General features: G+C 45.2%; 1 protein-coding gene across 7 annotated transcripts in view; it reads right to left on the bottom strand.

Annotated features, from left to right (window-relative positions):
* Positions 1-27,974, bottom strand: part of STK31 (serine/threonine kinase 31) — a 783,847-nt gene that overhangs the window by 19,342 nt on the left and 736,531 nt on the right. For all 7 annotated transcript variants that reach the window (XM_063921681.1, XM_063921683.1, XM_063921684.1 and 4 more), the window contains 7 exons: positions 27,495-27,575; positions 27,283-27,408; positions 26,043-26,168; positions 16,689-16,775; positions 16,035-16,184; positions 3,794-3,913; positions 2,674-2,742 (listed from right to left, as the gene is read on the bottom strand). In XM_063921681.1, coding sequence (XP_063777751.1) covers positions 2,674-2,742; positions 3,794-3,913; positions 16,035-16,184; positions 16,689-16,775; positions 26,043-26,168; positions 27,283-27,408; positions 27,495-27,575 — 759 coding nt within the window. The remainder of the gene's footprint in view (positions 1-2,673; positions 2,743-3,793; positions 3,914-16,034; positions 16,185-16,688; positions 16,776-26,042; positions 26,169-27,282; positions 27,409-27,494; positions 27,576-27,974) is intronic.

Below are 27,974 nucleotides of genomic sequence, written 5' to 3'. Positions count from 1 at the left end.
CCATCCCTAGTCAGAACTGGACCATGGAGCAATGGAAAAAGGTGGTCTGGTCTAATGAATCATGTCTTCTTTTACATCATGTGGATGGCTGGGTGCGTATGATTTGGTAACATGGATAAGGCAAGCTGACTGAGGCAGTGTGATGCAAAACTGGTTCAGAAATGGTTTGAGGAACATGACATAGTTCAAGATGATGACTCAGCCTCCAAATTCCCCATATCTCAATCCGATCAAGCATCTGCGGGATGTGCTGGAAAAACAAAGTCCAAGCCATGGAGGCACCACCTAACAATGTACAGGACTAAGATGATCTGCTGCTTGGTGCCAGATACCACAGAACACCTTCGGTGGTCTTAAGGAGTCCATGCCTCAATGGGTCAGAGCTGTTTTGGCGGCACAAGTGTAACCTACACATTATTAGGAAGGTGGCTTTTATGATATGGCTGACCAGTATATATGGAAGTTTTGATGGTATTACACGCATGTGCAGATGTGTCCTCGTACACTGTGGCTCTATTCTCTTCAAATATTCCCCTCTTTGTGTTCCTGGTCCCGGGACACTCCACTACACAGGCGGCTTTTTTTGCTCAAAATGTATGTTTTATTTGCCTACATAAAACTGGGAGTGGCCGAGCTACATAGCTAGCTTGCACTGTTAAATTTGATGTGTGCCATTTGTACATCTGTGAGCGACTGCATCTGAATCTGTATACTATGCAGCAGCCACAACTTTCTCCCACGCCAAGTTCCGTTGTACTTCATCGCGAGTCTCTATGCATTTAAAACTAATTCCTATGCTGTGAAAATATCAGCCCTGTGTCTCTAGTACCCTCTGAGTAGCGTTTGGCTGCGTCTGCGATGAGAGTAAAATGGAAAATATTAAGAAAAAGATGGTAGACTGCATATTTTGGAGCAGATCAGTCACATTTGCCACCTCGTGATGTATGGCCTATGGACAAGTATGATGACATATATAACTACATATTAATATCTGGTGACATCCAAAACTCTTGTGTGATTGCCCTACATCTCCAAACCCCCCACCTTTAGCTCAGAATACAAAAAAGTGTCATGAATATAAGCCATTTTCCATCAGTATCATCTTTGATATGCAATACTTAAAGGAGGTACTCAAACTCTTTATGAGTGACTAGCAGAAATGTGGAAAACAGGATTTTGAGGATGAACTTTAGATTTCTGAGACTAAAGATTGCCAACAGGGTTATTTCTGAAAAATTCTACTATACAATATTTAACCTTTTATCAGAAAGAATAAATAAAAAAGTTTCTTTGTGTCCAGAAATTGCTCCTGACACCAGCTCATTAAAGACCTGGTAAAGGAGGGATTGGTGTTGGTGGTGGGGCTACATTGTGCATTTATTTCTCAAAAAGAGAACGTGGAGATTTCCCAAATGTACAAATCATAAATCAGTTAACGGAATAATACAATCACATTGCCTTCATCCACACACTTGTCAACCCTGGTTCCCCCCCTATTGATGAGTCTACCACAGAATAATCCCAAAGCCTCGCAATTCAAATAAGATGTTAGGGAGAGTTCTTGCAAATTAAAAAGTGAGAGACCTGGAGGACCACAACCATTATTGACAGGTCAGATAAATATTGAATAAGTAAATATTAATTCAAGGAAATGACACTTGTAACCTGGGACTCCCCAAAAATTCAAAGCCAGGAAACGGGGTCCATATAATGCCTGACTTTAGGAAGCAGTACAAAAATTAGAAGGTGTTTGGATGTCAAACAGGTAACTTGGTGGGAAACTTGGCCAGGACATACCTGTCAACTGCCCAATTTGGGGTTTAGGACCAATCATTTTAGGCGTAGACTCCCGTGATGCCGACAAAGTCACAGAAGCCGCCCTTTCCTGCATCCCTAACCCTCCCTTCCACAAAGCCTAAACCTAACCCCCCCACGGTTTACCAATGAGGAGTCTCAGCAGAAGTCGTTCGGGATCCCGGTGCCAGCATTTTGATCCGTGTCGGGATGCCAGCGTCAGCATTCCAAGCCGTATCGGGATTCTGGCGCCGTATTCCGACTGCCAGGATACTGAACGGACCCCTGCTCTACAGCTATACAGCTGCTTTGTTAATAGACACACCCCACAATGTCATTCTCCAGACACTAACTCCAGTTTGTCATTTATTCCCCTTGTGAAAAGCACCTAACTACCATACATGCCCACACAGCACAGACACCCCTGTTTGAAAGCCCAGGCCACCCCCAACAGAAACAGTGCCACTCACGTTATTCTGTCTGAGGTGACTTAATTATGCATTCCTTATATCCTTGTTTATACATTCATCTTACCCATTCATTATTCACCTCAGTGGTTCCCAGACGCAATTCTCAAGGCATTTAGCTACTTATGTATGTATTAGATATGTATTGTGCATATGCTGAATGCCCATTACTTACTTGTACATTCATTTCATCCAAGTAAATAAGAAACGTGAATTCCAAACATTGAAAAGTGGGGGTTCCTATTTAAATCACAACTGCCACAGCAATTTAAATAATCACGTTACCAAATGTAAATATTTATCTTTTTTTGACAAATAAAAAAATACTACAGAACAGAAATGTCATGTATCTGTACAAGTGTTAATATGAATGGTCAGTATATTCACAAGGCATATATAAAACGGATCATACCATATCATTTTTCGAAAGATCGGGCGTTCCGTCTTGTTTACATACAATATTTTTGTTTCCTACGCAGAGCTGGAGAAAAAACAAAATATAAAAAGGGTTTGATCATTAAACTACAGTGCGAGACACGGAGATTCCTGCTGTTGACGGATAGGTGTGATAAAATTTTCATATTTGTACGGCTGTCGGAGTTTTGCTTTTTCATAACTCAAAATGCATCATGTTCGGTTTGTGTGACTAAAGGCCCATGCCAAGGTTTTTGAAAAGGAATGCTATTTGTGAAAACTGGACAAGCTAGGCTACACCTGGCAGCAACACGTATAGCATAAGCAGTAGTCTAAAGAGAAGGCAAAGTGGGCCAAATTCAGATGTGGTTGTTCTTGCTGCTATCTTTTGCCGTTCACAATTGCGATTATATGCTAATATGGCCAGAAGCTAACCTGAGCACAGGGAAGCCCACTGCTGTCTCATCATTTCTGCCGATACATCGGTACCATTGTTGCAAATCGGGTCATGTCGCAGTCTGAGTGCCTCTGTACACGCGCAGGCTCAGCTGCTCTTCTGGGTCGCAGAGGGCTCTCCAGTAGCAAGTAAGATTGCAACTTCTAATCATGCATTTCTCTGACCACTACCTGTTCCCACCCCCACAATGCGGTCTTCCTGTCACTCACTCTGCGACTAATTCCTCGGTGCAACTGTCATCGCATTTCACTCACTGCATGTGCGTACTGCGGATCAGATGTATGCGCAGTAAGAATACATCGATTTGGTACAATAGAAGCTTTGTGACTGCATCTGAATTAGGTCCAGCGAGTTAACAGATAGAGCCTCAGTCAGAGTTAAATCCAGTTAGAGACAAATTGTGCTGCACTGCAACGGATGCACATACAGAGAAATTACTGCCTGCCACTGCATGTAGCACATTAATACTGGGCTGGATGAGCACTATACTGTAACTATGGTTGACGTCTCACAATGCTACAGTATATGAGAAAAGTTTTGTTATGCTATGGTAATAAACTTCCAAGTGTTCTATTAAACAGATCTATTCTAGAAATGAAATGTTTCTACTGTAAACTGACAATTACAGACCACTGATACCAAAGCTAGAAGAAGACCATACCCACAACAGGATCATCCCATATGCATAAACATCAGAGGATTTTGAAGCTGGCTGTCCTAGTTTTAATTCAGGTGCGGTCAACAGTGGGAAACAAATGGAGGTGGCTGAACTCCGCTGTTCCTAGAAGTGGGCCAGAAAAGAAAATGATGCTGCATGAACAACGTACACAAGACAGCACTGCTCTTGGCAAAACCACTGTCAAGAACACCTATCACTTTATCTGGTCTCTCCAAACCACAACATAAAAATAGGATTTTAATACCTACCGGTAAATCCTTTTCTCCTAGTCCGTAGAGGATGCTGGGGACTCCGTAAGGACCATGGGATATAGATGGGATCCGCAGGAGACATGGGCACACTATAAGACTTTGAATGGGTGTGAACTGGCTCCTCTCTCTATGCCCCTCCTCCAGACCTCAGTTAGAAAACTGTGCCCAGGGAGATGGACATTTCGAGGAAAGAATTTATTGTTTAAACACGGTGAGTGTCATACCATCTCACACCACGAATATACCGCAGAACGTGGCATTCAATAGAATACCAGCCAACGGCATGAACAATATACAGCCACATGCTGAGAGAATATGTAACACAACCAGTGTGTCAACACAACCAATAATAAGACACCGCATGCCCTGGCATGCACGTCAGCAACAGCCTGACAGAAAAGAAACACCACAAGAGTGTAACCATAACCAATAACTGCAGATACAGTACGCACTGGGACGGGCGCCCAGCATCCTCTACGGACTAAGAGAAAAGGATTTACCTGTAGGAATTAAAATCCTATTTTCTCATACGTCCTAGAGGATGCTGGGGACTCCGTAAGGACCATGGGGTTTATACCAAAGCTCCAGACCGGGTGGGAGAGTGCGGACGACTCTGCAGCACCAACTGAGCAAACATGAGGTCCCCAGCAGCCAGGGTATCAAACTTGTAGAGCTTAGCAAAAGTGTTTGAACCAGACCAAGTATCCGCTCGGCAAAGTTGAACCGCCGAGACTCCTCGGGCATCCGCCCAAGAAGAGCCCATCTCCCTAGTAGAATGGGTCTCCACTGACTTTGGTAACGGCAATCCAGCCGTAGAACGAGCACGCCGAATCGTATCACAGATCCAGCGTGTAACAGACTGCATAGACGCAGGCGCCCCAAACATGCTGGAAGCATACCGGACAAACAGAGGCTCTGTTTGCCCAATCTGAGCCAAACTGGCGACATAAATATTCAAAGCCCTGACTACATCGAGAGACTTTGAATCAGCCAATGCTTAAGTAACCACAGGCATCAAAATAGGCGGGTTTCTGCGAAACACCGAAACCACTTTTTTGGCAGAACTATTATCCAAATTCTCAATTCCGCTCTATCCACATGGAAGATCAAACAGGGGCTCTTGTGAGACAAAGCCGCTACTTCCGACACCCGCCTTGCGGACGCCAAGGCCAATAGCATGACCACTTTCCAAGAGAGAAATTCTAACACAACCTTTCATAAAGGTTCCAAGCAGTGTGACGCAAGACCACGTCAAGGTCCCACGGTGCCAATGGGGCACAAATGGAGGTTGGATGTGCAGTACTCCTTGCACGAAAGACTGAACTTCCAGAAAGGTGGCCAATTTTTTTTTTTTTTTTTAAGAAAATTACAAGGCCAACACTGCATTGAAATGGAGCCTAACTTTAGGCCTGCATCCACACCTGCCTGCAAAGAACGGAGAAGAACGACCCAGCTGAAAGTCTTCCGTAGGAGCCTTCTTGGATTCACACCAAGACGCATATTTACGCCAAATACGGTGGTAAGGCTTTGCCGTTACTTCTTTTCTAGCCTGAAGAAGTGTGTAAATGACTACAATGGGAATACCCTTTTGGGCTATGATATGGCGTTCAACCGCCACGCCGTCAACCGCAGCAAGTCTTGATACACGCCATGATCTTGCTGTAACCGTTCCTCACGTAGAGGAAGAGGCCAGGGATCTTCTATGAGTAAATCTTGAAGGACTGGATACCTAGCCCTCCTTGGTTAGACCGGAACAATGAGGATCGCCTGAACCTTTGTTCTTCTTACGTTTATCACCTGCAGAAAGAGTGAAAGCGGAGGGGACACATAGACCGACTGAAAACACCCAAGGTGTCACGATGGCGTCCAGTGCTATAGCTTGAGTGTCCCTTGACCTGGAACAATCTCCCTGAGGACTCTCGTTGAGGCGAGACGCCAACATGTCCAACAGAGGCACTCCTCAGGTACCAAAATCCTATTTTCTCTAACGTCCTAGAGGAGGCTGGGGTCCACATTAGTACCATGGGGATGTGCCAAAGCTCCCAGAACGGGAGGGAGAGTGCGGAGGCTCCTGCAGAACTGATTGACAGAACTTCAGATCATCAGAGGCCAAAGTATCAAACTTGTAGAACATTGCAAACGTGCTAGACCCCGACCAAGTTGCTGCTCGGCAAAGCTGCATTGCCTAGACACCCCGGGCAGCCGCCCAGGAAGACCCCACCTTACGAGTAGAGTGGGCCTTAACAGATTTTGGACACGGCAGTCCCGCCGTAGAATAGGCATGCTGGATAGTGAACCTAATCCAGCGAGAAATAGAATGCTTAGAAGCAGGACACCCAATTTTCTTGGGATCGTATAGTACAAACAAAGAGTCCGATTTCCTGTGACGAGAAGTTCTCTTCACATAAACCTTCAGAGCCCTCACGACATCAAAGGACTTTGAAGTAATCGAGGGGTCACTAGCCACTGGCACCACAATAGGTTGATATGAAATGCCGACACAACCTTTGGAAGGAACAGCTGATGTGTCCGGAGCTCAGCTCTATCTTCGTGGAAGATCAAATAAGGGCTTTTACAGGATAAAGCCCCAAGCTCCGAGACACGCCTAGCAGAAGCTAAGGCCAACAAAGTGACCCCCTTCCATGTAAGAAATTTGAGCTCCACCTCCTGTAGAGGCTCAAACCAAGCCAACTGGAGGAACTGCAACACCATGTTAAGGTCCCAAGGCGCCGTAGGCGGTACAAAGGGAGGTTGGATATGCAGAACTCCCTTCAAAAAATAACTGAACCTCCGGGAGGGCAGCCAATTGTTTCTGAAAGAAAATGGACGGGGCTGAAATCTGGACCTTCACAGATCCCAACCTCAGCCCCATATCCACTCCTAAGACAAAATCTGCTTCAAGCGCCTATATTTACAGAAAAATCTATTTAAATAACACCAAAAGCGCTGCCTTATAAGGCACTGTGTATGTGCTTTAAATTGTATACAAGGAAGAAAAAGAAAAAAGCTGCGCTTATGGTGTCATTAATAAAACAAAATTGTGGAGTGCTGATAACCAAGGAAATTATAAAAAAATGTTTTTTATTATGTGAGAGTTTCTTAACATCATCCATCTCTGCTTTTACAAGAAAGCCTGCAGGACACTTAATATTAGAGTGATACAGTTTTAGTGAGCAGTTACAATAACTTTACATTCTTAAACATTGTTGCCAGTTTCTATTGTATCTATTGAATGATTTTAGACATCAGAATAACAAATTGATTTGAAGATACTATGTCTAGTTTATTGTAACTATGTACGGTTCTTTCAGAGCATATTTAACCTTATAATTTTCTATACATTGTGTATAAAGTTTTACTGGTGTGTCATTATTTTAATAAAAAACATTTTTTTATAATTTCCTTGGTTATCAGCTCTCCACAATTTTGTTTTATTAATGGCACCATAAGCGCAGCCTTTTTTTTTTCCTTCCATATCCACTCCTGCCTGCAGGAAGAGGAGGAAACGTCCCAGTTGAAAATCCACCGCAGGAAACTTCTTGGACTCACACCAAGAGACCTATTTCTTCCAAATACGATGGTAATGTTTAGACGTTACCCCTTTCCTAGCCTGTATGAAGGTAGGAATCACTTCTTTCGGAATACCATTCCGAGCAAGAATCAGGCGCTCAACTTCCATGCCGTCAACGCAGCTGCGGTAAGTCTTGATAGGCGAACGGACCCTGTTGCAGCAGGTCCTCCCGAAGAGGAAGAGGCCTCGTCTCTTCTTGCAGTAGATCCAGAAGGTCCGCGTACCAAGCCCGCCTTGGTCAGTCTGGGGCAATGAGGATAGCTTGAACCCTTGTTCTCCTTATGAGCTTTAAGATTCTTGGGATGAGTGGGAGTGGTGGAAACACGTACACTGACTGGAACACCCACTGAGACACCAGGGCGTCCACCGCCACTGCCTGAGGGTCCCTTGACCTGGAACAATAACGCTGAAGCTTCTTGTTGAGACGAGAGGCCATCATCTCTATTTGGGTTAGACCGCAAAGATCTGTTACCTCCTTGACCACCTCCGGATGGAGGCCCCACTCTCCCGGATGGAGATCGTGTCTGCTGAGGAAGTCTGCTTCCCAGTTGTCTACTCCCGGAATGAAGATGGCTGACAGCGCCAACGCATGCTTTTCCGTCCAGAGGAGTATTCTGGTGACCTCTGACATCGCCGCCCTGCTCTTCGTTCCGCCCTGTCGGATTATGTAAGCCACTGTTGTTACGTTGTCCGACTGTACTTGAACGGCCCTGTTTCTTAGAAGAGGGGCCGCCTGAAGAAGACCGTTGTAGACGTCTCTTAGTTCCAGAATATTGATGGGGAGGCCGGCTTCTAGGCTTGACCACCTTCCCTGGAAAATCACCCCATGAGTGACTGCTCCCCAGCCCCGGAAACTCGCATCCGTCATTGGCAGGACCCAGTCCTGAATCCCGAATCCGCGGCCCTCCAGCAGGTGAGGCAATTGGAGCCACCATAGGAGTGAAATCCTCGCCCTTGGCGACAGACAAATTCTCTGGTGCATGTGGAGGTAAAATCCCAGACCACTTGTCCAGGAGGTCCAGTTGGAAGGTCCGAGCATGAAACCTCCCGTACTGGATAGCCTCGTAGGAGGCCACCATCTTTCCCAATAGGCGAATGCATTGATGAACAGACACCCGGGGTGGCTTCAAGACATCCCTGACCATGGATTGGATCACCAACGCCTTGTCCCACGGAAGGAACACCCGCTGTACTTCCGTGTCCAGGATCATTCCCAGAAACGACAATCTCCGGGTCGGTTCCAAATGTGACTTTGGAAAATTCAGAATCCAGACGTGACTCTGAAGCAGCTGTGTTGTGAGAACAATGGTTTTCCGCAACCTTTCCCTGGACGATGCCTTTATCAGGAGATCGTCCAGATAAGGAATGATGTTCACACCCTGTTTTCGGAGTAGCATCATCATCATCTCCGCCATCACATTGGTAACACCCTCGGTGCCGTGGAGAGACCGAACGGCAGAGCCTGGAACTGAAAATGACAGTCCAATAATGCGAATCGGAGATAAGCCTGATGCGGCAGCCAGATCGGAATGTGAAGGTATGCATCCTTGATATCCAGGGATACCAGGAATTCCCCCTCTTCCAGACCTGCTATGACCGCCCTGAGAGACTCCATCTTGAACTTGAACTCCCAAAGAAAGGGGTTCAACGACTTTAGATTCAGGAAAGGCCTGACCGAACCATCCGGTTTCGGTACCACGAAAAGGTTAGAATAGTAACCCTTTGTCAGCATGTGCGGTGGTATCGGCACAATGACTTGTGCCTCCACCAGCTTTTGGACAGCGTCCTGTAGCACTGTGCTGTCCTGCAACAGAGTTGGCAAGCCCGACTTGAAAAAACGATGAGGAGGGAGACTTTGAAATTCCAGCCTGTATCCCTGAGAGACAATATCTACCACCCAGGGGTCCAGGCTGGACGAGACTCAGATCTGACTGAACTGTCTGAGTCTCGCTCCTACAGGCCCCACCTCCGGGCCCTCCCATCCACCGTCATGCGGAGGACTTAGGGGTACCTGAAGCAGGCTTTTGTTCTTGGGATGTTTATTAGTTAATAAAATGTAACTTTTATTTCATAATTTAAAATAGATCTCTATGTCCAGGCACATGGATATATTTGATAGCCTGAGAGTAGAACCTTTGTAAAATAGTAGCCCCAAATTTCAAATGTTCAGATACTGGTTAAATTACCGGAATAATAGGGGCAGAAAAGTATATTTTGTTATCAAACTTAGTGATATATTATTGAGTATTAGCTATGCTATTGGCTATCAATATTGCCTATTCGCACGACTAATTTAGTCTTAGATCTCTGACGTGAGTCTGACATAAACGGTTATATCTATATCAGGCTATTAACTTTTTCCTTATATCATATTTGTTATTATCACAATAATCGGCATATTATTGCGGCTAAAATATTGCTGGGAGGGAGTGAGGGGGGCTTTTTGGTAGCGATATATGCCCTATATAGGATGGTCAATTTGTGCACTAATTAGCATATTACTGCTGATTAAATATGGTTGGGAGATGGGGGTTTCTTTGGCGGCGATATCTATTTCATATAGGACGGTTAATTAATTACTATTTGGTGATCTAATTCACCAACATTAGGTAATCATGTGTCAGCGGAATGAGATGATTTAGTAGTAACTCTATGATCACCTTAGTATCATTCTCTAATGATTCCTAATTATAGGCACAACAGAGGGCCTTAATAATTATTATTATGTTATATTTTTATTATGTGGCTATTTGGATTATTGGTTAGACCTTCTTGCAATCTTGGCGTGACTATATTTATAATCAATAAAAGCAACATAGCTCTGTGACTCTGTATGGTGATCAAATGATGATCATCCCATGCTAATTGTTCAATTGATTAGTGCACAGTATTTGCTTTAAATACTGCCTGCCCCCCCCCCCCCCATAGCGTCACTGATGTGATCAAGCTACATGTGAAACGTACGTCATCATCATCATTAGCGGGACGAGGATACGTAGATCAAACGGAGACACAGGGAATACACCCGATCCGGCGACCAGTTCCTGCAGCAGCTCTCAGCAAAAAAATTATCAGCGGGACGCGGGCGTGTGGAGGACACGGAGGTGCGGGTAATACACCCGACCCGGCGTCCGGTTCCCACGAGCGGCCACCCGCTATCTACGAAGGTCTGACCCAGCTCAGTGACACGACAGATCTGGAATCCAAATAGGTATTCAGAGCCGCCCTCTCATCCACTGCTGGACATCTACGGGCCCCCCTGCAATGTGTTTACACAACAGGGGAGGGGGGATGTGAAGCGTGGACAGTAGAAGCGGCTCGCACTGCTCTGTCCTTTCTGTCTCCAGGTGGACGGCCTTTCCCCGCTCTCATTGTCTCCATTCACTGCCAAGGTATTAACCACGGCATATGGAACAGCAGAAGAAAGGGAAACCGTCACCATACACCTGGGACTCTGTATCTCTTAGCGATTATACCTATTAATGAAGTAGTAATCTGTTCACATGATTTTACAGTAGCAGCATATTAATAGCTGTTACAATTGATACTAAATCTCTTTACACATTTTATTTATCTGTGAAAAATTACCAAGCTTCCGTTTAGCAAAAGGGGAGAAGAAAGGAGATATACACATATATATGACATGTGTTTCAGAAGAATACCGATATGATAATTATGGAACAGTCTCAATATAGAGACAATCTGAGATTAAGTGTCACTGAGTTTATTCTATCTAGTAGAGATTGAAATTGGTAGTACCTGCATATTGGAGTGCCGCTACCCTCTCTTGCGTGGGTTACCTATAATATATGGTGACTGCTATTATGTGCGCCCAATGGGATGAGATTTTGTCACTTATTTAGGCATTCTAACCGTTTGATATAATCACCATTGAAATATATGCTCTCTGAATGTGACGTATACCTTCCTATGTGAATTTAAGAAATGTATCACCATAGAGAGAATCTTTGAATGTTTTTGGTGATCAGTTGAACGCATGCCTTAAAACACAGAGACAGTGTATCAATTTATCTGTTCTCTTGTATGAACTGCTCCTTTTGGCCACAATTGTATCTCAACCGTTGTGGATACAAAATGTATTAAATTACATCTGTACGACCACTGCAGTCTGGACAATAGACTGACAGTGTGTACGCATGTTACAATTCATATATTTTTACCATATTTTTACCACCTTTTCATGCATCCACAAGATTATGAAATCTATCAATGTGATCTGTACTAACTATTATAGTTTCACGGCGTAGAAAGGCTTCCTATGCAAACAGTAACACGTTCTCTCTAAATAACAGTTTATGTCAGACTCACGTCAGAGATCTGAGACTAAATTAGTCGTGCGAATAGGCAATATTGATAGCCAATAGCATAGCTAATACTCAATAATATATCACTAAGTTTGATAACAAAATATACTTTTCTGCCCCTATTATTCCGGTAATTTAACCAGTATCTGAACATTTGAAATTTGGGGCTACTATTTTACAAAGGTTCTACTCTCAGGCTATCAAATATATCCATGTGCCTGGACATAGAGATCTATTTTAAATTATGAAATAAAAGTTACATTTTATTAACTAATAAACATTACAAAAGAGTGCGCCACACACTAAGCTTCTTTTTTAGTGTAGTACCCACTAGTGGTTTACACTAATTACCCCTAGAAATATATACTGCAACCTCAGCTTAGTGGCGCACCTCCAACCTGATATCATTTTGGGCCTTTTTATAAAAGAAAGGCCAAGTTATTCCTCTCACTGGTTGGTTTTTCTATAATTTATTGATTAATTTTTGACTACTTGTGCAGTGTCCTCTGGACTTTGTTGTCTCTCCCTAGAGAATTTTGTTCTTGGGAACCTGCAGTGGCAGGTTTCTTGGACTTAACCTTACCTCCTCTGAAGAAGGTATTGGATGACTTGGCCTTTCTGGTCTTGTTGGGCCGAAAGGACTGCTGCGTAGCTGAGGAGAACGATCTCTTCGGAGCAGGAGCTGCTGAGGAACATACAGAGACTTACCCGCTGTAGCGGTAGAAATCCACGCATCTAGGGCTTCCCCAAAGAGAGCCTGGCATGTATAGGGTAGCGACTCCACACATCTTCTGGATTCCGTGTCGGTCGACCACTGGCGGAGCGCGGAGCCACAGTCCCCGACGAGCTGAAACAAACATGGAAGAAATTCCCGCAGCCATGGAACCCATGTCTTTCATGGTTTCTACCATAAAACCTGCAGAATCATGAATGTTGCGCAAATACAGTGCAACGTCATCCCTATCCATCGTATCCAAATCCTCCATTAAGGTAGCCGACCACTTCACTATTGCCTTAGCAATCCATGCACTAGCAATAGTGGGACGTAATATGGCCCCTGAAGCAGTGTACACTGATTTCAGAGTATTATCAATTTTCCTATCTTTCCCGGCTCCTTTAAGGTGGTAGATCCCGGTACCAGTAAAACCAACTTTTTTGAGAGTCTAGATACAGATGCGTCAACAATTGGCAGGTTTTCCCATTTTGTCCTATCCTCCTCAGGGAAAGGAAAAGCTACCAGAATCCTCTTAGGAGTCTAAAACTTCTTTTCAAGATTCACCCAGGCCTTTTCAAATATAGCATTCAGCTCTTTTGACGCAGGGAAGGTTAGCAAGGCTTTCTTGTTTTCAGTGAAGAAAGCCTCCTCAACCTGCTCCAGTGTGGTATCATTAACATGTAACACATCCCGGATAGCCTCTATCAACAACTGAACCCCCCTTGCAAGAGATGCGGACCCCCGCAACACATCCCCGTCACCATCTGTAGTGTCAGAATCGGTATCCGTGTCATCTTGTGTTACCTGCACAAGCGCATGTTTGTGGGGGTATATAGCAGGGTGACCTGAGGTACCTGACAAGGGCCACACAGCCATAGAGGACTGTAAGACCTAGGTTGCCGACTCATTAATGGTAACCCTGTCAGAAATCTGAGAAATCCAAGCCCTGATAGAGGAAAACCACTCTGGTTCCCTTGCTGGAATCTGTGCTAAACCAGTGCTCTCCTGATTGCATGGAATGGGATCATCCTGTGAGGATAAATCCTCAGCAGCATATGACGCTATCTCTGGACATTGCTGCTAATGACCACCAAACACACCACACAGGATGGGGTAAGACAGAGTTCCCCCCCCCAAGAATGGCAAGAAAGAGACATAGATTGGAGCCAACCCACACCAGCGCTTTCTATACAAAGAGAAACCTCTTACCAGCGCTGACTTGTGCTCCTTAATAGGACACACAGTCAAGTATTTAGCCCCCCCCCCCCCACCCCCCTTCTACAACCCCCTGGTACCGGTACAGTAACTGGAGCTGCTGTGGAGGGATCAGGTTCTTCCTTCTGATTGTAGCATGTAGGAAAATGGCGCTGGAATGCTGCAGGTCCACTCTGAGGAGAAGCTCCGCCCCCTTTCCGGCGCTGTCTTTCCGCTCAACTGTGTTCAAATTTTGGTCTGAGGAGTTTTGCTGGCTGGAACCCAGGGCCCCGACAGGCTTGCTGACCAAGTTTTAGGGGTAAGCACTGGCCCAGGGCGCCCCTCACCGCGCCGCACAGTGTGCCGCTGGTACCATCCGGGAGCGCGGTTAATACCGCGCTCCCACCCCTGTTGCCGCTATCTTCACACCGGCCCCCCGCTTGCTAGGGGGGTCGGTGACTAACTCACCACTTTCTTCAGATCTGTAAGGGGTCGGCGGCATGCTGCTGGGGTGAGCGGTGCCCCTGCGGCGGAGACCGATCAGCCCCTCTGGAGCTCAGTGTCTAGTTAGCGGAGACAGTGGCTCATACCCCACAGGGCGGGACACTGCTTCCCCCCTTAGTCCCACGCTGCAGGGAGGCTGTTGCCAGCAGCTTCCCTGTAAAGTAAAAACTCTAACTAAACTTTTTCCAGGAAAGCTCAGGAGACCTCCCCTAGCTGTGACCGGCTTCTCCGGGCACAATTTCTAAACTGAGTCTGGCAGGAGGGGCATAGAGGGAGGAGCCATCCTACACTCTTAAAGTGCCAATGGCTCCTGGTGGACCCGTCTATACCCCATGGTACTAATGTGGACCCCCAGCATCCTCTAGGACGTTAGAGAAATTGTGTTTATATGTCATCCTTTGGTTCAGTTGTGTGCCGAGGGGCAGGATTCATTTCTGTTTGTCAACATGTTTTATGACTGGCAACAACAAGCACTGGTTTTGCCTATTACATTGACCATAAATAATTTTAATTGGCCCTGGACCACCAATGCAATGCACCCCTGCAAGTACCCTGAGGCATCGCTATGCACACAGTTTGAGAACCACTGTCATATACTAAAGAAGCATCCATTTGCCTTCTCAATGACATACACCATTTCTGGTAGCTGCTGCCATGGAGCCGATCATTGCCATCAAGTTCGGCTTTCTCAGCTCCCCTCGACATACTCAAACCCAGTTCCCTGAGAGCCCCAGAGTCCAGACACCCTGACTGACACATTCCATTAGGCTCCAGGCGACCCTTCTCCTCCCAGGATGGTTACAGCAGCCCCAGAGGATCACATTGGAGGGCTGCTTGTGAGAAGTCTCGGAAACAACGGGACCTGCATGTTTCAGGGGAGAAAAACTGGAATCCAAATATTAAGTACTGCTACATTAACTGCTCAAACGAAAGTTCCCCAAGTTTAAAAGAAAAGAACCTATTTCTAGCTATTCTACAGTATGCTGCTATCCTAGCAGCACATAACTCTGATCTGGTGATGGGTTGTATGGGAGAAGCAGTTATAATGAACATAAAATAATGTGCCTAATGAAGTGCTATGTCCAAACGGCGCAACTCCAATTCCATGGCGAGCAGTGTCCCCAGATGGAGGAGAAATACTAACTTACAAAGTCCAGAAAGTAACAACAGATGCATTTAAAATACAGAACAATAATTACAGTGTGCAGAACAGTAATTACAGTGTGCAGTTGATGAATACAGAAAAATCAAGGGCATGTTAACAACTTTTGGAAGAGAGAAATAATTGGTGCAGACCTCACCGAGGCATAATACTTCAGAGCAATTTCACAACACACTGTACAAGTCTGAAAAGCACAAGTCACTGTCAGTGTCTAGATGTTCAGGAACGTATCCTGGGCAAAGAAACGTATCAAGCGGTCTCTGAACTTGAAGCATGTCTACACTTCCCAACAAAGACAATGCATGTACATTACTGTATTGCACAAGTGATAAATTAAACTGACAATCATGCTGACGGTGTACGAATATTAAACAAGACAATGCTGTTAACAACCAGGTGAGAAGTGACATCTGATCATCAAACATTCTTCCAGTAAACCACCTATATAACAAAAGAAATCACCAAACATGTCAACACTACAATAACTGAACTTTTACTTACTGCGTCTCTTGTGAAGTCCAAATCTCCAACTATTCCTCTCATCCGGTTTACAGCAAAAACATTGTTATAATGCAGAGAACCCACAGTTATACCTGCGGCATGCAGGGTATGTAGGCCTTGCGCAACCCCACTCATCACTTTCAGAGTTTCCTACAGAGCATAGAAAGAGAAGTCTGATTCTTTGTTACATTTGTATCATTAGCATATTTCATTAATCACAGAATATGTACAGAAAAGATAGCTTATCAATATTACAGTGAAAGCCAGTGCTTTATTAATTAAACACAAATTACAGCCAGTTATTTGCAGATGAGTGTATAAACACAATTGTTAAAATGAGGTCTGTAAATGTGATGTACATTATGTCACTCCTCATGTCCTGAAGTGTCTTTAGCCTCTTGGATGTTGTTTACCACTTTTACTTGGCGATTAGAGTCCAGGATTTGTCAAAGTATAATAGACCTATAAGTGCCAAAATTCATGCTAGCCTTCATTAGTCACCACTATTATGTACGGTACCACAGCTGGTGTATAATGCGGTCGTGGATGCTGTCAATTGTTAGTGTACAGGACTGATGTAAAGAAAAGAGGGGACATTGAAAAAGAAAAAATATTTTGTATCATGTAACATGGAAATGCACATTATGTACTCACGTATGAATTCAGTTGATCGTTGGCTTGGATATGGCTCAAACTTTCACCAGAATAGAAAGGAACCATCAAGTATACCATGGGATCGGACTAAAATAAAAGTTGTACATTTGGGCAATTACATTCAGACATTTCAACAATATAGAATTTAAATAGTCAGTTTGCTTCTTTAATATAGTACTCTTACACTATCGATCACTGGTGCCGAGAGGGTGGCGGAGCGGATACCAATTACCTGGGATTGATGACTGGCGCAGAGAAGGTGGGGGAGCGGGTACTAATTACCTGGGATTGATCACTGGCACCGAGAGGGTGGGGGAGCAGGTACTAATTATCTGGGATTGATCACTGGCGCCGAGAGGGTGGGGGAGTGGGTACTAATTACCTGGGATTGATCACTGGCGCCGAGAGGGTGGGGGAGTGGGTACTAACTACCCGTGATTGATCACTGGCGCCGAAAGGGTGGGCTAGCGGATTACTAATTACCCAGGATTGATCACTGGCGCCGAGAGAGTGGGGAAGCGGATACTAATGACCTGGGATTGGACTTGCACAGTCACACATGTGGTAAACTGTAATCCTCAAAATATGGAAAACGAAACAATGGCTGTGTATCACTTAAGCTCAAAAACACATCATCTGCTGCTGTCTGGAAAAGATCTCTCACCACAACTCATTTACTTTTAAGGGACATGTCCTCCAGGCACTTATTATGATCCCCAGAAAAAGCTGTTTGATGAGGTGGAAGCGGTTGGTACTGTATGTGCCATCATCGCGCATCCTAATTGTATTTATTTTCTAATCAATAACAGAAAGCAATTAATGAAAACAACGGAAGGACAAAGAATTTGAAAAATTCTGGCAAGGGGTAATCTATGCTAAGATACTTGCCATCTTCCACTTGTACTGGAGTCTGGTATGCTGAGCCTTGGTGCAACAGGACATAGCTCTACGCTGTCACTGTGGTTCCAATGTGAAAAAACTGGATTTTAATACCTATCGGTAAATCCTTTTCTCCTAGTCCGTAGAGGATGCTGGGGTCCACTTCATGACCATGGGGTACGGACGGTTCCGCAGGAGCCATGGGCACTCTTAAGACTTTTCAATGGGTGTGAACTGGCTCCTCCCTCTATGCCCCTCCTCCAGACCTCAGTTATAGGAACTGTGCCCAGGGAGACGGACATTTCGAGGAAAGGATTTACTTTAAACTAGTGGTGAGATACATACCAGCTCACACCTCAACCATGCCGCACAACATGGCATTCAACATAAGACACGCCAACAGGCATGAACCAATTACAGCAACATGCTGAAACTAATATAACACAACTTGTGTAACTCTAATAACAAAACTGCAGGTAAAGTACGCACTGGGACGGGCGCCCAGCATCCTCTACGGACTAGGAGAAAAGGATTTACCGGTAGGTATTAAAATCCTGTTTTCTCATACGTCCTAGAGGATGCTGGGGTCCACTTCATGACATGGGGTTTATACCAAAACTCCAGTATGAGCAGGAGAGAGCGGATGACCCTGCAGCACCGATTGACCGAACTTGAGGTCTTCCTCGGCCAAGGTGTCAAACTTGTAGAATTTTGCAAATGTGTTTGACCCCGACCAAGTAGCTGCTCGGCAAAGTTGCAATGCCGAGGCCCCCCGGGCAGCCGCCCAGGACGAGCCCACCTTCTTAGTGGAATGGGCCTTCACCGACGTCGGTAACGGCAATTCAGCCGTAGTATGAGTGTGCTGAATCGAACTTCTGATCCAACGCGCAATAGTCTGCTTGGAAGCAGGACACCCAATCTTGTTGGGAGCATACAGGACAAAGACTCTGTTTTCCGTATTCGAGCCGTTCTAACGACATAAATCTTCAAAGCCCTAACCACATCTAGAGACTTTGACTCAGTGAACGTGTCAGTAACTACTGGCACCACAATAGGTTGGTTTATGTGGAAAGATGAAACCACCTTCGGAAGAAAATGTTGACGAGTCCTCAACTCTGCCCTGTCTTCATGGAAGATCAGGTAAGGACTCTAGTGAAACAAGGCCCCCAATTCAGACACCCGCCGCGCGGATGCCAATGCCAAAAGCATCAATACTTTCCAAGTGAGAAACTTCAACTCTAACTCTTGTAGAGGCTCAAACCAATCTGATTGAAAGAACCGCAACACCACGTTAAGGTCCCACGGTGCCACTGGAGGCACAAATGGAGGCTGGATGTGCAGCACCCCTTTCACGAAGGTCTGAACCTCTGGAAGAGAGGCCAATTGTTTTTGGAAGAACACTGACAAGGCTGAAATCTGGACCTTGATTGATCCCAATTGGAGGCCCGCCTCCACACCAGCCTGCAGAAAATGGAGAAAACAAACTCTTCCGTAGGAGCCTTCTTGGATTCACACCAAGACACATATTTTCTCCAAATACGGTGGTAATGTTTAGACGTTACTCCTTTCCTGGCCTGAATAAGGGTGGGGATGACTTCCTTGGGAATACCCTTTCGGGCTAGGATCCGGCGCTCAACAGCCATGCCGTCAAACGTAGCCACGGTAAGTCTTGATACACGCACGGCCCCTGCTGCAGCAGGTCCTCGCGAAGAGGAAGAGGCCGAGGATCTTCTATGAGCAACTCCTGAAGATCTGGGTACCAAGACCTCCTTGGCCAGTCTGGGGCAATGACGATTGCTCGAGCTCTTGTTCTTCTTATGATCCTGAGCACTTTTGTGATCAGCGGAAGTGGAGGGAAGACATACACCGACCGGAACATCCACTGGGCCACCAGCGCATCCACTGCTATTGCTTGAGGGTCTCTCGACCTGGAACAATGGGGGTAATTCTGAGTTGATCGCAGCAGCAAGTTTGTTAGCAATTGGGCAAAACCATGTGCACTGCAGGGGGGCAGATATAACATTTGCAGAGAGAGTTAGATTTGGGTGGGTTATTTTGTTTCTGTGCAGGGTAAATACTGGCTGCTTTATTCTTATACTGCAATCTAGATTCCAGTTTGAACACACCCCACCCAAATCTAACTCTCTCTGCACGTTATATCTGCCCCATCTGCAGTGCACATGGTTTTGCCCAACGGCTAACAAAATTGCTGCTGCGATCAACTCGGAATGACCACCAATATTTCTGAAGCTTCTTGTTGAGACGAGATGCCATCATGTCTACTTGAGGAACTCCCCAAAGACTTGCACCTCTACGAAGACTTCTTGGTGTAGGCCCCTACTCTCCTGGATGGAGATCGTGTCTGCTGAGGAAGTCTGCTTCCCAGTTGTCTACTCCTGGAATGAAAAATGCCGACAGAGCCTGACTTGTCTTTCTGCTCAGAGGAGGATCTTCGTCACCTCTGCCATTGCCACTCTGCTTTTCGGTCCACCCTGCCTGTTTATGTACGCGACTGCTGTTACATTGACCGACTGGATCTGCACGGGATAATCTTGAGGAAGATGTACCGCTTGTTGAAGGCCGTTGTAAATGGCTCTCAATTCCAGCACGTTTATGTGAAGGCAGGCTTCCTGACTTGACCATTTTCAATGGAAGCTTTCTCCCTGAGTGACAGCTCCCCAGCCTCGGAGACTTGCATCCATGGTTACCAGGAGCCAGTCCTGAATCCCGAACCTGCGTCCCTCTAGTAGGTGAGAACTGTGTAGCCACCACAGGAGCGAAATTCTGGCTTTTGACAACAGGATTATCTTCCGGTGCATGTGAAGGTGGGATCCCGACCACTTGTCCAACAGGTCCCACTGGAATACTCTGGCATGGAACCTGTCAAACTGTATGGCCTCGTAGGCAGCCACCATCTTCCCCAACAACCGAATGCACTGATGGATCGAAACACTTGATGGTTTCAATATTTGTTTTACCATTTTGTGGATTTCCAGAGCCATTTTCACCGGAAGAAAAACTCTCTGAGCTTCTGTGTCCAGAATCATCCCGAAAAAAGACAAAGACAATCTTGTCGTCGGTTCCAACTGTGACTTTGGATAATTTATGATCCAACCGTGTGTTGTTGGAGTATCAACAGGGAGAGTGTGATGTTTTGTAACAACTGCTCCCTGGATCTCGCCTTTATCAGGAGATCGTCTAGATAAGGAATTACACTGACTACTTTTTGACGCAGGAGAACCATCATCTCCGCCATCACCTTGGTGAATACCCTCGGCGCCGTGGAGAGACCGAAAGGTAACGTTTGGAATTGGTAATGACAATCCTGAACCGCGAATCTCAGATGAGGATAAATGGGAACATGCAGGTAAGCATCCTTTATGTTTACAGACACCATGTAGTCCCCCTCCTCCAGACTGGAAATCACTGCCCTCAGTGATTCCGTTCTGAACTTGAATCATTTCAAGTAGAGATTCAGATTTTTTAGGTTTAGGATCGGTCTGACCGAGCCGTCCGGCTTCGGAACTACAAAAAGGCTTGAATAAAACCCTTCTCCTTGTTGTGACAAAGGTACCAGGACTATGACCTGATCCTGACATAATTTTTGGATTGCCGCTGTTACTGCTTCCCTTTCCGGAAGAGAAGCTGGCATGGTCGATTTGAAAAATCGGCATGGGGGAATGTCTTGAAACTCCAGCTTGTATCCCTGGGACACTATTTACAATACCCAGGGATCCAGGCCAGATAGAATCCAACCTTGGCTGAACAGTTTGAGACATGCCCCCACCCTAGCGGCCTCCCGCAAAGGAGCCCCAGCGTCATGCTGAAGATTTGGCAGAAGTAGGGGTAGACTTCTGCTCCTGGGAACCTGGAGTCGCTGTGGACTTCTTTCCCTTTCCCCTTCCTGCAAAGAAAGGGGAACCTCTTGCTTTTTTGTATTTATTGGGCCGAAATGACTGCATATGTGGGTGATATGTCTTTTTTGCCGGTGCAGAGGGTAAAAATGTCGACTTACCAGCGGTAGCCGCCGAGACTAATGCATCCAGTCCATCGCCAAATAAGGCCTCACCTTTATATGGGAGAGCCTCCATATTTCTTTTGGAATCTGCATCCGCGTTCCATTGGCGAATCCACAACGCCTGCCGAGCCGATACTGCCATGTTAGCGGCCTGTGAACTTAAGAGTCCAATATCTTTCATCGCTTCTAGCATGTATGCGGCAGCGTCTTTGATATTCCCTAACTTAAGGAGTATCTCATCTTTATCAATCGTGTCAATTTCTGATGACACGCTTTCTGACCATTTTTCAATAGCGCGACTCACTCACGCGCAAGCAATAGTGGGCCTGAGCAGCGTACCATTGGCAACATAAATGGATTTCAATGTAGTTTCCATCTTTCGGTCTGCCGGCTCTTTTAGTGAAGCCGTGCCAGGTGCAGGGAGAATTACCTTCTTTGTCAACCTGGACAGTGCACTGTCTAAACACAGGGGGTGACTCCCATTTTTTCCTGTCCTCCACCGGGAAAGGATAAGCTATCTGAATTCTCTTGGGAATACGAAATTGATTTTCGGGATTCACCCACATCCCTTCAAAAAGAGTGTTAAGCTCGTGGGAAGGAGACCTTGGATTTCTTTTCTTTATAGAAATAAGCCTTCTCCTGAGGTACAGGGGCGGCTTCCGTGACTTCCAGCACTTCCCTTATAGCTACAATCATATACTTTTTGCCAATTTATGATCTATTTCTCTGGAGTCACTATCGTCGACACAAGAATCAGTGTCTGTGTCGGTATCCGTTTTCACAATATTCGCAAATGGTCTCTTATGTGACCCAGAGGGGTCGCCTGCGGATGGAAGAACAGAGCCCTGAAAAATCACATCTTCCACAGATTTTCTCCAGCACTCAACATGAGATTCAGACTTATCTAATCTCCTATTGATATGATGCATACTATCACGTATTTCTTTCACCCATGCAGGCTCTTGGTGTGCCGGCAGCGCCACCACATTACAACTCTGTGTCCCTAAAATGCCTTCCTCCGGGGAGGAACTCCCTGCCTCAGACATGTCACACATGTGTACAACACACTCTCAGACACACTGGGACTTTTAGGGGACAGACCCACAGTAAAATCTGTCAGAGGGACACAGTTTAGGAGCAGCCAGTTCACAACCCAGTGCCAAAGAAAAAATCCCCGTGCCGCGTACTTTGTACACAGAGACAAAATCCCTGTGTCGCGTACTCCGAACACAGAAACCTTTAAGCGCTATTATATTATGAACAATATGATTTAGCACCCAGGCCCCCCCTTTTGTCACCCTGGTACTTGTTCAGAAGAGGAGGAGGACCAGCGTCTTCTCTGCAGTCTGTGAATGAGAGAAAATGGCGCTGAACAGTGTGCTGGCTGCCTGAGGAAGCTCCGCCCCCGCAATGGCGCGTTTCTCCTCAGAGATTTTTCACATAATATTTATACTGGCGGGGGTAGGGCTGTGCCTTGGCATCTTATGCCCCCTTTTATCCAGTTTATGAGGTTATTTGCTGCCCAGGCCCCCCCCCCCCAGCGCCCTGCAGTGCCTGTGTATGTGTGGGCAGCAATGGCGCGCTGCGCTCCCGCAGGCGCGCGGTACCTCAGCCGTCACTTTACTTGATTGAAGATCTGTCTTCTTACACTCACCTGTCTTCTGACTTCTGGCTCTGTGAGGGGGGTGACGGCGTGCTGTGGGAGTGAGCATCTAGACACGGCTAGCGTTCAGTTCCCTTCAGTAACTAATGGTGTCCTGTCAGCCAGAAGCAGATCCATGAAACTCTTCAGGAAGTTGGTTCATACTTCTGCCCCCTCAGTCCCACGAAGTAGGGAGACTGTTGCCAGCAGATCTCCCTGAAAATAAAAAACCTAACATAAGTCTTTTCAGTAGAGCTCCTCAGAGTGCATCCAGTCTGCCTGGGCACAATTCTAAAACTGAGGTCTGGAGGAGGGGCATAGAGGGAGGAGCCAGTTCACACCCACTGAAAAGTCTAAAGAGTGCCCATGGCTCCTGCGGAACCGTCTATACCCCATGGTCATGAAGTGGACCCCAGCATCCTCTAGGACGTATGAGAAACAACAGATGTTGGTAGCTAACTGAATTTACATTTATACGTAAACAGTGTGCTCCGAATTGCTGAGGAAATTTGGCAACACCATTGTGACATTTCTGGAAACTGCTATCATAATGGGATAACTTCATCTAGGTCTATCTTGCACGCCAGCAAAAACAGATAACTTGTAATGGTGTTCCAATACTGTGCACCCACTCACACACTAATTCACCCACCAAGAGGAACAAAAAAAATAAAAAATCACATGGAGCTTAATTAATTCACTAATGCTTAAAATATCTTTAGTGTGCAGACTGATAATAGTAATGAAAGAAGACAAAATGTTCCATCTACAATAATCGGAGCCTGGGTAAACATTGAGCGATATTAATGGAAGTATGGGACAATCACTTTTCATTAGCATACATGTTGTTGTTAGCGATATCGTCATGTTTGATGTGTAGCACAATAAACCTGATGATGTTGCTACTGAAATCGGGCACCCACATTTCATGCATACGTATTGCCCGATATACGCGGATGTGAGCGATAGGCTGGTCAAATTCGCTGGGTCAGAGAACATATCGCTCAGTGTGTACCCAGCTTAATGCATTCACAGCTGCTAATTTGTAAGTAGTGGATGTGTGAAAATCTGCTAGTGTTGCTGCCACCTGGAAATGTATTGAGACGCCCACCGGTGGCCTCACAGATCCAAGCAAGTGCATGCCTGCTTTCACCATGTTTTCTGTGTATGGGATCGCAGTTGTAGGCTGAGACATGCCCTGAACCGTTTTGAAACGCTTTTGTTTTTAACGGCACTCCCCATAACCGCCCCCAAATGGTCCCTGACGGTTAGTCAGTTTGTGAAGAAATCCTCACTGCGAGCAACATTGCTAAGGTATGCTTACGCAGCATAACCGTGATAATCGCTCAATTCTGTAAATATCGGCATCGTGTATATCTCTGAATCAGGTCCTTTGTCTAATCACAAAAGAACAGCAAGCTATAACATCAGTGTCCTTTCTGGGATCAAAGTGAGTTACACATTTCCACAAATCCCAGAGTGTCTAAATACACTGCTAAATAGTCATAGTAGTCCATGACATTATATATATATATATATATATATATATACATACATACACCGTATATACTCGAGTATAAGTCGACCCGAATATAAGCCAAAGCACCTAATTTTACCACAAGAAACTGGGACTCGAGTATAAGCCTAGGGTGGGAAATGCTGGGTTTCAAGCTTGTTCCTAGGACCCAGTGCCAGATAAGAACCCCTTTGACCTCCATTGGATACTAAGATAAGACCGATACCATAACTGCGTTGATTTAAAAAAAAGCTTTTCTTTTACTCATTTTTTACCATATATTATTTACTATAATTTTCATTGTACTTTTTATCCTGTAGTTATGTTAAAATTGTTCTATTTTTACTCTCATACAGATATTGGCCTTTAAGAAAGGATTTCTAGTATTTCAAATACCATAATATATATTTTTATTTCTCAACAACACTAGTCGCCGATAACCCTATCCGCTGTTTCCCATATTATATATATATATATATATATATATATATATATATATATATATATATTTTTTTTTTTTTTTTCAAACTGATGTGTTTTTGTGTGTGTGAGTATTCCTGACACAGGTATATTTTACAAGCAACCGCAATGTCCATTGTCTGGTTATATGAGACCAAAACAAGACAAATGTTTGGAATTGGACATATGTCAACATAAGAATCCTTGCTGTCTAATCCTGGTACAATTGTTCAACTTGTGCTTTAAATCTATATAATCCATGTTAAACATGGTATATAATATGTTATTTCTCAAAATTGAGGCGACAGTGCCCCCTATCGTTTCTTAGCATTTATGTATATTTCCTAATTTGACCTTTGTACATATGAAATAGCTTATTCAGGAGTTTTCCAGCCTATATACTATAAACTGGGACCAGTCAATGCTAAGATCAGGCTAGACAGCCTGGATGAACATTGACTGCAGAAGTGCCAGGATGATCTGAATGTAACTCAGCCTCTAGACGCAGAGGCTCCTGAGTATACTGATGCGATTGCTGTATTGAACATCTGCTGAACTGATCAATAACCTTAGCTGAGTATACAATAAATTCATATTTATATATTCAAGTTATTTGTTGAAGTACATTTCTGGGAATCCACCCATCTGGGTCTCGTCAAATTTAACCCACCTGTTACATGTAGCTATTTAGCAGCAACAACAGCAGTCTACATTTCTGCTTTAGGAGACACAACATCAATCGACTAGTGGATTAGATTTAGAAATACCTCTTTGCCTGGCTGTCCAAATGGTGGCACCAACAAATTTGGGAATTACCTTCATTGCGCACAAATAACTTACCTTACAAAAAAACAGGTAAAGGAGCTGCATAATCCCAGATTCCTCCTTCTCTTGCAACCAAGCCTTGTGATATTTTTCAGCCCTTACAATTACTTGTTCTTCTGCATCCATATCTACTGAATAACTCTACAAACACAATACAAAGTATAACCAATGTCAACATAGGAATGCAGCCATTTGTAAACTGCGTCTTTATCAGTCAGATCTTTCACTAGTTCCAGATAAATGGTTTGGCTGCAGTTTTTTTCCAAAACTGTTCCGGTCTCCACTGTGCGATTATGTAAATGGTACATGTGAATAAGAAAGGGAGTTACTCAACCTACCTTTGTTTCAATGCATATGAAGCAAAGCAAATGAAACAGATGAAGCTACTGAGAAAATGATCTAAAGGTGTATACACAGTAGGCGATTTTGTAGACTATATTGCACATTTTTTTCCTCCTGAGTGATATCGTTTATAATATCACCCAGTGTGTATGCTTCTAGCGACGGCCGATGCGCAGCCACGTGGGTCGTTAATGACCCCCTGTGTCGGCTGTGCATGTAGCTGAATCTGACAATGGGGGTCATTCCGAGTTGATCGCTAAGCTGCCGTTGTTCGCTGCGTAGCGTTCAGTGAAAAAACAACGGCTAATCTGCACATGCAGATGCACCGCAATGCGCACGCGCGACGTACGGGTACAAAGAGCATTGTGGTTTCGCACAGGTTCTAGCGAAGCTTTCAGTCGCACGGTCGAACGCAGGAAGACTGACATAAAGCGGGCGTTTCTGGGTGGCAACCGACCGTTTTCAGGGAGTGCTTAGAAAAATGCAGGCGTGTCGGGAAAAACGCAGGCATGGCTGGGCGGGTGTGTGACGTCAAAAGCTGCATACGAAGAGTAACAACAGGGCTGGTCTTGTTTTGCACAAAATGATTTTGCAGGCACTCTGCTGCACAAACGTTCGCACTTCTGCAAAGCGAAAATACACTCCCCAGTGGGCTGCGACAATGCGTTTGCACGGCTGCTAAAAACTGCTAGCGAGCGCTCAACGCGGAATGACCCCCAATATCGTCCGATTCGGGATGGGCGCGGTATGACGTCACTGTGCAATTTCACAGTGTGTATGCCTGCATCGGGAGGGGGACACACTAAGCGATATCACTCATGGAGCACATCGCCTAGTGTGTATGCGCCTTAAGGTTTCTAATTCTAAGTTGATTGTATCCTTCAATAATTACAACAGCATCTATACACTTTACCTTCAGTAAGACTTTCTTGTTTTGGACTTGTGCGCACACCAGTGGCCGTTTGCTACTAAGCTCTTTCAATGATTCTGCATCAAACAGCTCCCTCTCCATACTCCCAGAAAGAAGACCACCTGAATTCTATAAAGACAGACAGTTCGCTTATGTATAAATTACAATATCATGGCTGCCAGTCTACCATGGGATTATCACTAATTATAACTCACCATGTACTTTATTATTCCTGCATCACAGTACATTAGGGGCAGCTCGGGAAACCACTTCTGCACCAAAACACTCAACGAAGTCTCAAACAAAAATAATATTTCACAACATTAGTTAAAGTAACTAACAAAACAAACAAAATACACTGAGAAAGAAGATATTAAAGTTGCACTAATGGCCCCTAAACATGTAACGATATGCCGCTGAGGTGCCCGACACGGCGAACGGTCGACCCGGAGGCGGGAAAGGGGGGGGGGGTTTGGGGTGGAGGGAGTGAAATTTCTTCACTCCCTGACGTCACCCGGCCACATAGCCCTGCATGCTAATATGGACGATATTGTCCATATTGGCTTGCAGGCATAAACTAGCTGGCACCAACGATGAACGACCACAGGGACGCGCATCGTTGGTGCCTACACACTGAAAGATATGAACAATTTCTCGTTCATTACGAGATTGTTCATATCGGCCGCACACGTCCG

Source organism: Pseudophryne corroboree, chromosome 5 (assembly GCF_028390025.1).
Source record: "Pseudophryne corroboree isolate aPseCor3 chromosome 5, aPseCor3.hap2, whole genome shotgun sequence".
NCBI lineage: Eukaryota > Metazoa > Chordata > Amphibia > Anura > Myobatrachidae > Pseudophryne > Pseudophryne corroboree.
The sequence above is the reverse complement of the archived record's forward strand: the minus strand, read 5'-3'. Positions and strand labels throughout refer to the sequence as shown.